This window comes from Chionomys nivalis, chromosome 22 (assembly GCF_950005125.1).
Source record: "Chionomys nivalis chromosome 22, mChiNiv1.1, whole genome shotgun sequence".
Lineage (NCBI taxonomy): Eukaryota > Metazoa > Chordata > Mammalia > Rodentia > Cricetidae > Chionomys > Chionomys nivalis.
This window is the reverse complement of record NC_080107.1, coordinates 25,586,461-25,597,852: the sequence shown is the minus strand read 5'-3', so window position 1 is coordinate 25,597,852 and position 11,392 is coordinate 25,586,461. Positions and strand designations below refer to the sequence as shown.

At 42.4% G+C, this 11,392-nt stretch overlaps 1 protein-coding gene across 1 annotated transcript; it reads right to left on the bottom strand.

Annotated features, from left to right (window-relative positions):
- Positions 1 to 844: 844 nt before the first annotated feature.
- Rprm (reprimo, TP53 dependent G2 arrest mediator homolog) lies at positions 845 to 2,336 on the bottom strand. The gene has a single exon (XM_057755481.1). The coding sequence runs from the start codon at positions 2,053 to 2,055 to the stop codon at positions 1,726 to 1,728; it is 330 nt and encodes a 109-aa protein (XP_057611464.1). The 5' UTR covers positions 2,056 to 2,336; the 3' UTR covers positions 845 to 1,725.
- Between the last annotated feature and the right edge of the window lie 9,056 nt (positions 2,337 to 11,392).

Below are 11,392 nucleotides of genomic sequence, written 5' to 3'. Positions count from 1 at the left end.
GCCCTTTGCCTGGTCCAGGACTAATAGCTGACTAAAGAAGCAGGCAAATGTTTCTCTCTCTCTCTCTCTCTCTCTCTCTCTCTCTCTCTCTCTCTCTCTCTCTCTGGCTCTTGCTCTCTCTGTACTATAAGTTGATTGATGGATTGCTTGTATTTACGGGATATAATGTGATATATATATATATATATATATATATATATATATCCATTGTGGGATTAATGCCTCACCTCAAACGTTTGTCATTTCTTCGTTGGTATCTTATCTGATTTCTTTCTCTAGAAAACGTAATACGACAAAGACAAGGAATACCTCCTAGTTTGGACACAATGGTTTACTCTATCTACTGAGGATTTCGAACTTCGTCAGCTACTTTTACTCGGAATCTGTCTTTTTCTGGAACAGCATCCCTATGCCATCCTGCTGACGTGGGTCTGGGGAAAGAAGTCCTCCCTAAGGGCTGGCTTGGCCCGGCTTCTCCTTTCATTAGCTGGGTAACCTAGAGTTCCCCAAGGAGCCTGGTACGGAAGCCTAATCTCGAAGTGTAATCTTCCCGCAGGGACCTACCTGACATCCAAGACAAAGTGAAATTTAAAGTCGTAAATATGGGAGAAAACAAAGGCCGTTGTTTTCGAGAGATTTTTTTTTTTTTTTGTGCCTGGGGTTTGGTGTGTGTCTCTAATCCCTGTGCACTCTGACGGGCCCCTCCTTCCCTCCGCGGATCTATGGATCTACGGAGTAGAATCGCAGCTCCCGCAAGGCGAAGCCTCCTGGCCAGGACCCAGACGGCACAGCCAACCTTCCCCTCCGCCAGGAGAATAGAATGACTACGAGGAGGCCAGAAACAAAACACTTAAATGTTGAATTTATTAAGGAAATGTTAAATAAGAAAAAGTCAAATGGTGTCACGGATATCAAGAGCACTTCTGTGGCGTAAACCGTGCAGACACGAGCTATGAATACTACTCTGGATCTTTGTCCCGGGCTTAGCTGGAGCGCCAGCCTCCCCAAAAGATCCAGCTGGAAATGCATTAAAAGAAAGCACTTACCCCATTCACAGTCTCAGGCTCCCCTCCCCCCACCCCTTCTCCCAGGAAGACAAAAACTCTAACCTCTAACCGGCAGGCAGGCAAACAGGCCACTAGGGCATAAAAGACTTATCAAATATCTGTATTCAAGCAAACTAACACAGAACTCTTAAAACCACAGGTTACTGCTGATCAAAGTTCCACTCTCACCGCAGGTCGCAAAACCCACACGCGTATGTGTTGTCATTGGGTCTACAAGGTACAGTATGAACAGGTCACTTTTCAGGCTACTGGTGCCGCTGGATATACCCCCCACTCCCACCCCCACCCCCACCTTGCTCTGCCCCTCCAGCTGTCCCCAGTGCTGGGCCCACCTGCAGGTGGAAAGGGGCCTTCTCCTGCTCCATCTCCCCGCATCTCAGGCAAGAAGCCGCTCCCAAAGTTCTGCGCCCTAATCGCCCTCTTTTGCCACCTGCTGCTGAGTCCCGAAGTCTGGACGTTCCTGGTCTGAAGGCTGGTTTGGGGCCTTTTCGGAGAACGATCAGAAATGGGTCACTTTTACCCCCAAAGGCAGAAGTCGATAGAAAAAAGTGACTCCGACAGGTTTGCTTTGCTCAGTCTCTGATGGTGAGGGGTACATCGCGGCTGGCGGAGTACTGGAGGTGCCAGGAGCACCAGCCGTGGGGGACCCGAGGGCCACTCAGTAGGGTCCCACCACCACTGCCTCAACCTCTTTAGACGGCCTCCGGTCCTTCACTAGGAAGTTGATCATGCCTTCGGATTTGATGAGCAGGTTGCAGCCAAGGAAGAAGATGCCGAAGACCACGGTGAGCGAGAGCACGCACATGACTGCGATCTGCACCACGCGCATGATGTACAGGCTACGCTCGTCGGGGCCACCCTCGGCGAAGCCATCGTCGGTCACCACCGACGCCTGTGTGCAGCAGCGCACGGCACGCTCCAGCGCCTCGCTGCTGTTGGCCAGAAAGAGGCCAGCCACATCGGTCTGGTTTCCCAGCACTGAATTCATCCCGGGAGCAAGCGGGAGCCTGGGAGGCGAGAATCGGAAGGGTGGCGACCCGGGTGGCGGTGGCACGGGAGGAACAGGTGCTGGACGGAGCGCTGGCTGGCGCACTTGTGCGTGCGGAGCTCCTCGGTTTCCCTTTCAAAGTCCCCGGGCTGTGAGTATTGCAGGAACCTCTCCAGGACGCGCCACAAGCTGGCTCGTGTGCTCTGTGTGCTGCCCGGGCAGCGCTCGTTCCCGGCGCTTGCTCGACTGGGAGCTCTTGGAACTTGGCGGGTTGGGCCGGAGGTGCCGTGGGAGGCGCGGGCCGCCGCGTTGGTCCGGCGGCTGATCCGAGCGAACAGCGGCCCCTGCTGGTGACAGAGCCGAGTTGCCTCCCCTCGGCCGGGAGGTGGGGACGAGGAAAAGAACCAAACTGTCAGGCTTTGTGGCTTCTGATACCCCAAAGGCTAGGAGGAGGTCACTATACACTCCTGATGTGATGAACAAGAGAAGAATTTGGGGAGAAAGGCTGAAAGCAGCAGAGGATCTGGCTCACACCCGCTCTTGAGTGTGTCCTTCGAAGCCGTCCCTCTCACCTTTGAGCTGACTCAAAGAGGCCAGGTGCCAGAGGGCGCTGGCCAAGGCACTGGTCCACTACCTATTCCTGACTGTTGCTTGTCTGGAGACAAGGGGAAGAAGTCGGGATCTGGGAAGGTCTTTTCTCCTCTCTTCTTTTTGGAGATGGGGTGGTATTATTATTGTTTTAAGGAAGGGAGAACAGATGAAAGCTGTGGTATTATTATTGTTTTAAGGAAGGGAGAACAGATGAAAGCGTCAGAAAGAGTACAATTGCCACATCCCCATCCTCCTCGGAAAGCTATTGCCTGTGTAATAAAGCAGGGTTTCCAGTGAGCTGCGAGGCTAAGGCAAGGAGCAGGGCGATAAAAGAGGTGTTCTTCTGTGGCTCGTGGGTGGAGGTGGCTGCCAAGAACAGGGTCACCTCTTTGTAAGGGAGGTGGATGGACAGAGTGACCACTTTCTTGCAACTTTAATTGCAAAGGAGTTTTTGGATGAGCTTCCAGTGTGTTTGTACTTGGCAGAAAATGTGTTGTTTAAGGGAATTGCTCATGCACATCCATCACCTAGAACGCTAGCCAACAGCTGGAAGCCTCCCGCCAGAAGCTGTTGCACACACTCAGCCTTCCTTCCTCACCACAGAGCAAACTGGCAGCTTTTCAGGGAGATATTGAGGCTCAGTGTTTAGTGACTGCTGTTGGGTCTGTTCTAGCTGAGTCTTACAAGCTGGTCATTTCGTTTTAGGCTCCAGAAGATTCAGGATTCTCGTCCCCCTCCCTTTTTTTTCTCCCTTCTCTTCTCCCCTTCCTCGACTCTTTCCTTTCTTTGCAACTGCCTTTCTTTCTAGTATGCTGCCTGGAAATGAGAGATTGATGTTCAGTACAAACTTTCAAAAGAATATTTTTACCAGTTTCTACTGAGATATTGGAGTTATTTTGCTATTTTCTGCTCTATTGGGTGGGGGGAAGGAGAGAGGCTAAATCATAAACTCAGACTGTTCTTGAATCAATCATTCAAGGCCTTTTATTTCTGAGTCTGGCGATAACAGGCATGCACAAAACCTTTTTGTGTTTTTTGCTTTTTCTGGATTTTTGAGACAGCGTTTTTGTATAGAGCCTGGACTGTCCTGAAATTCATTCTGTAGACCAGACCGGCCTCAAACTCACAGAGAGAGGCCTGCCTCTGCTTCCCAAGTGTTGAGATTAAAGGCGTGTGCCAACACCACTGGCTGCACAGTCGTTTAGCTACACCATGTATGCTTGTTAAATCCCCACTGTAAGAATCACCCATTCCATTTTCAGGTCGCCTTAATGTCTTAGCATTAATTCATGATGCCTCCTCTCAAGCCAAAAAATTGACTTTTAGACAAGAGTTTTTTTTTTTTTTAATTTTCTGGAAGCTTCAGTAAGTTCTAGATATCTAGATGCTTTTATTATGGAGAATAAAGAGGTATGAACAGTAGAGAAGTCAGGCTTCCAGGATTCACCCCTATTTCCCTTGGCTTAGTTGCTCTAGTTTTCATGATTCAGTCACACTTTCAATAATATCTCTTTTTTGGGTCAAATTTATTATTAATGGGTCATAAATAATTCTTTAAATTTTGTTAGCCGGGTGATGGAATAACAGTGGCTGGTTTGATGGCTCAGCAGGTAAGAGCATTTGCTACTCTTTCAGAGGAACCTGTTCAGTCCCCGGCTTATGTCAAGTAGTTGACTATTGCATGCCATCCCAGCTCAAGGCCCCCAAGGGCACCTTCACTCATATGCAAATACCCACATGAAGACACACACACACATTCAATTAGGAATAAGAAAACATATTTAAAAAGAATAGAAAGTAATCTATATGTGAAAATTTGCCAAAGGAACTTAAGACACTATGAAGTCATGCTAAATGGATGATTGAAGTAAATAATCATTTAGAAAGGCAAATGGGCATCGAACAACCAGACATGGTTCCTAGGAACGAGAACAAGGCAGGTGTGATTGGACATCGAGGTCCCAGTACTTTCCATGAATTCTCCAGAGAACTGGCTTATCCTATGTTTCTGAGGTCCAGGATACCAACACGGGGAGACCTCGGGGTGAAGGAGAGGAAGGTGAGAAGGACGGAGGAAGGGGAATAGGAGGGGACTGGGAGCGGAAGAATCCTCAGTTGGATCTTTGTTAGAATCATGTGATTTTTCTTGCTATTTAGCGGTTATTAGCAGTACGGCTGCTCTAGTCAGAAGCCTGTGTTAAAATGAGCAGAGATGTATCCATTGGCTATTTTTCTGTTTAAGCCAAACCTCATATTTTGGAGAATTTTGTCAAAAGGAGTTTGGCAGCGTAGACTTTATTTCCTTTCTTGCAGATGTAACTGCTGACCTGTCACAAACTGAAGCAGAAGGCAAAGCCCCGACCCATCACCTACCACAGATTTATAGTTTTGTTCGTTTTACCCCCCAGCATAATGATTTTGTTCAGTAAAATTGCTACGAGTAGCTAAATGGACATGAACTACAAATCGAGTTAATATAAAGGTTACTTTGTCACTTCCTATTAGCACTAAAGAGGTCTGGGCTAACTAGAACTTCCCTTCCTTCCTTCCTTCCTTCCTTCCTTCCTTCCTTCCTTCCTTCCTTCCTTCCTTCCTTCCTTCCGTCCTTCCTTTCTTTCTCTTTAAATGACTTACAAAACAAAACAAGAATCATAGCTATCTTTCTCTTTCCTGTTTTTGATGTATTATTTCCCCTTAGAGTAATGCCCATTTTTTTTCCCCTGTGTCATGTAAAGTCCCAAAAGCTGTGGCAAAGCAACCTTTAAGAAATATCCACACAACAGAACTTAACTTCCAGGAAAATAAGCGATGATATGCAGGGGAGATGGACTGATAATTCACTTTTAAAGGAAAGATCTTGATATCTAAAAGGACTCATTTTTTATATACTCAACTGCTTCTGGTCTGTTGAAGTAAGTTGGTGTTTTTGAGAGCTAAATGCTTAGTATTTCAGTGTTGAGCAAGGACAGAATCATTTGCTAGCTCTTTCTGAAAAGTACATCTGTAGCATGTAATAAATTCTTCCATGACATTCTAGGCCAATGCTGATGGCAGTTATAATCTGTTGTTTGGATAGCCTTGAGGGAGGACCAGACACATTCAGTACCAAAATACCTTTTCCTTGATGCTTTGTACATTATGAAAATATCAAGTAGACATTTAAACAGTGTATCAGACACTAAAAGGATGTTTATTGCTTTGGGGCAAGCACTTTTCTTAAATAAATTACGCTGCATCTCACAATCTAAGTAAGATGAAGAGGAAGCACTCATATGCTGAAGTCATTCATAATAACAGACTCAGTGTTTGAAAACCAAAAAGAAAACCCAAACCATGCAGTATAGATCCCCAGGCCACTGGAATAGATCATGAAAAGCAAATGCCAGAGCCTCAGGCTGACTCTCAAACCCCTCACAGCCCATGCTCTTCTGCTCTTCTGCTGCCTCTAGAGTTTTAACTCTCGTCTGTTTATCCTAATGCTAGAATACTAACATTAACATCTGTCTTGAGGAAGGACTGATGGAGGTCAGTGCTTTGTTTTTCTATTTGTTTTGTTCCACAGACACGCTCCGTGACACAAGTAGGGGAAACAACACCAAACATCAACATTACAAACAACGTTAGGGTCTCTAAGAGCATCTGGAGACAGGCAGCCATTCTCGGATGGCAAGAGGTCCATGTACGCATGGAAGGGCAAATATCTGGAGACAGAGACAGTCCTCAGATGGCAAGAGGTCCGTGTGCACATGGAAAGAAAAAGGTGTGGCTTACTAGTGTGTGGTACTGGTTGCAGTATGCCTACCTTCTGAGCGTTTCATTTACTTATCTGCGTTGGGACAATCATGTGCAGAATTTTAAAAAGACCGATCTCTGAAAATAACTGGGAGATGTATCAGGTATGCAACAACATACCAGTTAACATATGTGCTAATAGTTCCTGGAGATGCATCAATGCATGTAAATCATTGAAAAATTAAATTTCCATTTCAGAAGACTAGAGAATGGTGCATTGTGGAAGTGTTTGCATATTAAGAACTGAAAGGTAGAGAAATTAGAACTTCCATGTGTTACTGGTGGGATGGTAAGATTGTGGGGTAAACAGAGGAAAACAGTATTGTGGTTCTTCAGAAAATTAGAAGTTGGCTTGTCATGTGATCCAGAAAGTCCACACTTAGGTATATATGCTCCCATACTGAAAAGATGAACTCCAGAGAGTAAAAGTAATTCAAATGCCTACCAACAAATCAGGCAAATGAACAAAATATGGTAACACATATATAAAATATTACTCAGTCTTAACAAAACAGAAGCTATTCTGAAGGATGCTACAACTTGAACTGTGAATACACACTGGGGTGAGCCACATCAAAAGGACAACTATTGCATGATAGGGTTTATGTGCAGTACTTGCAATATTCATATCTGAAAGAATAGAAAGTAAAATAATGGTTACTAAGGGTTGGGCAAAGGAAGGAGCGGAAAGTTAGTATGCAATGAATACAGTTTCAACTGGGGAAGATGAAAAGTTCTGCATGCGTGTTGGTGATGTTTGCATAATAGTAAGAATGTACATAATGTCACTTAATTATGCACATACAACTCTTGCAATGGTAAGTTTTATGGAATTTGTACTTTATCCTAATTAAAATTCTAAATGTTTTAATTAGAGTTAGCATAAACATATAAGGCTTTGAAAATACATCAAAAACACCCCCTCATATCATCCATCCCTTCTATAGCCTGGAATTATTGCCCAAGCAATAACTATTTCTTCCTATCTCTTAAATGTTTCTTCTGTTATTATGCCCTTATAACTTGTTTTTGTTCTTAATCCCAAAAATCGTGGAAAAAGTTGTTTCATGACATTGAACTCTTGAAGGCAGATTTCAAATGAAAGTCATCATTACATGAACACACTTTAACCAAACCATGTCATTTGAAATAATGTCTTTGAACGATGTGTTGATCTCATATATTTCTATAAGACTTCCCATGGCCCACAGTAATTGCTTGTTTTCTGATACTCCTTTCCAATTCCTAGATGATGGGGACTATCTCTTATCCCCACATGTCTAAGTAGTGTTATGCATATAAGGTGTTATATAAATGTTTTCAAAGTACAGCAATTATCATAAAAAATCTTTGAGGAAAGGAAACAAGTGAAAGCTAAGGAAATGTTGGGCTATTATTGTCACAATATTGCTGTGGGATGCCCCTCTGTATGCTGTGAATATCTTTTATTACCATTGGTTAATAAAGAGGCTGCTTTGGCCTCTGAACAGGGCAAAATATAGATAGGCGGGAAAACTAAAATCAATGCAAGGAGAAAGGTTTATTTATTTGGGGATAAACTCACAGTAAGGGTAGCAATCTGTAGTTCTCTGCATTTTCTGGCAACTCGAAACCAAACCCAGCAGCAAGAAAGGGGTCACACTCGCTTTTCATCTGCACTGATAGTGGAGATCTCGGCCAAAGTGGGCCAGTATCTCAGAAGCTATTGACTGAAGGAGTTCCCGCAACACAATATGAGTACGTAAAACAAACACTGTTACTCCTGGCTGTTTTCCGGAAAGAGGTGACTCTTATTGTTTCCCGCCAGTATGTCTATAGTAACAACCATACAACTTGTTTCTTTGTTGTGGGAAAGAATACATTGGTGGCATAAAAGGCTTTAAGCAGTCCAGTGACTTTTCCATCTTAACCCATGCATAATTTGAAGAGTATGCAGAAAATCAGAATGAAATCAAGATAAAATTCTGTGGAGCAAAAAAAAAAAGTCTGTGTAGCACATCTAAAGATGGACCTTCATATATCTCTGATGTGTCCTTCTGAAAACTAGACCTGCTTAGTGGCCAGAGGAGTTTTTAGTTGGGCATGAATGAGTTATTGTATGCATTTCTTATCCCATAGGAATGATATTATTATTGGAATGGTGTTAACATTTGAATGGTGTTAACAATGGAATGGTATAATATTGGAATGGTGTTAACATTGGAATTACTGGTATTAATATTGGAACGGTATTAACATTGGGATGGTGTTAACATTAGAATGGTATAACCCTGGAATGGTGCTAACACTGGAATTACTGGGATTAATATTGAAATGGCATTGACATTGGAATGGTGTTAACATTGGAATGGTGTAACATGGAAGAGCATCATGATGACTGCTTATCTCACAATCACACATACTTGAGCAATAAAGAGAACCCTAACTCAACAGATTCACTCGTGTAGCACAGGGAGGGTGTGCATGCTTCTTGCACAAGCAGATGTCAGTTATCACCAACATCGCTGGTGATAGATTCAAGAAGGTTTTCAAATAAAGAAGAAGAAAGTACTTGCTGTGACTTTTATTGTTTACTTTGGCTGCTTCTTAACTAACTTCAGTAAATAATAATGTTAGAATAGACATCTATATTTCATAAGATAAAGATTAAAACTTTAATTAAGACAAAAAACTGACATGTGGTATACTATAAAAGTCCTGAGAGCTCCTATGTAAGTTCTAGATTTTTTTAAAAAGTCATTGTTTTCATGTATCAAGTATTTGACTATTTAGGGTAGGATATATTAATTTTACAACAGAATATTTTCTATATACTGCAGAGCAATACTGAAAAAGACAGTCTGGTACTGGCATAAAAACAAACAGGTAGTTCTATGAAAAATTGGGGACCAAGAAATCAATAAATTTATGATCATCTAATTTTTTATATATGTGACAAAAGTGTGCAGTAGAACAAGCCTATTCAACAAATGGCTCTCCAAAATGAATTAAAGACTCCAAATAAAAACCTTATATACTGAAGCTGCCACAGAAAAATATAAAGAACACTCTTCAAGACACTGGGGTCTGCAAGAATTTTAGGAAGATAGCTTCAATAGAAAGGGATCTGGCCCCACATATTAGCAGATGGGACTCCATACAATTAGAAAGGTTTCTGTACATCAAAAGTTACCATGAACCTACCTGGCTGTATTTTTGTTTAAATAAAACACTTTTAAAAAATTACAAGTTTGTTTCATATGAGTACAATCCAAATTGAGGAATCATTTTTGACCCAAAGTATTCTTTGTATGCTATTGATTCAACAAAATATTTGAAATTAGAACATGTAGCTCAGTTGGTGGAGTATTGAATAGGATACATAAAGCTGTGGGTTCAAATCTCTGGGAACATGTAAAACCAGGTGTGGTACACATACCTCTCTATCATCAAGCATTTGAAAGGTAGACATAGGGGCATAAGAAGTTCAGGGTCTTCTTTGTTGTTGTTGTTGTTGTTATGCATTAGGTTTGAAGCTAGCCTGGGCTATAAGTGACCATCTCAAAAACCAACAAGCAAATACCATAGAAATACCTGAAGGACGTCTAATCTAGACTGGGTACTAGGAAGGTGGTAACTAGGTCATTGTAAATGAGCTGCATCTTGAATGGTGAACAATAGAGGACCTGACCAGGTGAAGCTCATTCCATGAACAGTTGAGAGGCAACTTGGATTTCATTTCACTTATTTCTATTTATTTACATCTTCACGAAGTTCTATAATTTTGGAGTATTGACTTTTACAAACTGGAAAAAGATTAGAGTTTTGAGGATAAACTTTTATGCTAGATGGGAATTTTGTTTCCATTTGTAAGCCACATGGAGATAATGGTTTTAAGTGGCAGACCCAAAGAAATTCCAGATGTTCATATATTCTAGATGTTTGTATTAGAAAGAACCCTTGTAGGCAACACGGAGGGAAAATAAGGTAACACTAGGATGAGTACAAAATGGTGTACTTCGAATGCTAAATTAAATGCTAAAATTACCTCATGTTGTGTTTCACTAACGCCAGCATACACAATGCGAACACTCACTATTTGTTGTCAGTGTCCTCAGACGTGCTGGTCCTCTTTCTGAAAAGGGATGCTGTCCCTAGGGTCAACATGACTGCGATGACCATAGCAGACTCTTCTATCTAGTGATTCTCTGCTATTTCTCAGTGGTAGTACTCTTTTGTAGTATGTCTCTGCCTTCGGGATGACACAATCTTACACACGGTTCAGTAACCTTCTGGCGGGCTGCTCCTTTCTGCACTATATGTTTCTCAGCAAACCATGGCTATAAAACAGTGCGCCAAGCAGGGCTTTTGTAGTGTTTCACAAATGACCCTTTTTAGGCTGGAGAGTGACCCACTTTTCCGCTTGTAGTCACCAGCCAGCTCCATGACCTACTCTGCAGATGATGTCTTTGCTGGCTCTTGAATTGAGTAAATACTGCATTCCTACTTCAGAGACTTAAAATCCTTATTAGAAGAGTAGTAATTCAGGAAAATTCTGCAACTGAATATGTGCTTCCTAGTTTTTCATAGCCATGTGCTTCTCAAAATACCTTATGTATCTCTTTGTGGACAAATGTTTACTGATGTACACGTACGGCATCCCTGATAAATAAAAAAATATTCTATAATTTAAGACAGCACACATAATAAACCCCCTACGATAAGGACATCTTTCAAAAGAAGGTTCTCTAGGTTTCTTTAAGGACTGGTTGCTGTCTGTCTAGTTCCTCTCCTAGAGTCTCCCTGTGTGGTTCTACAAGCCTTTGTAGATACCTCCATATTTATGCCCCTCATTGCCTCTTGATGCTTCAAGTAGATGAGGCATCCAGAAACTGTGGATTGACTCGGGTGTCAATCCACATTTGTTCATTAGGAGTTTACAATTTTGATATTGTTTTGATGTACATATCTTTTT

Coding starts and splice junctions, on each gene's coding strand:
- Rprm (XM_057755481.1), bottom strand. CDS start 2,055: ATGAATTCAGTGCTGGGAAACCAGACCGATGTGGCTGGCCTCTTTCTG.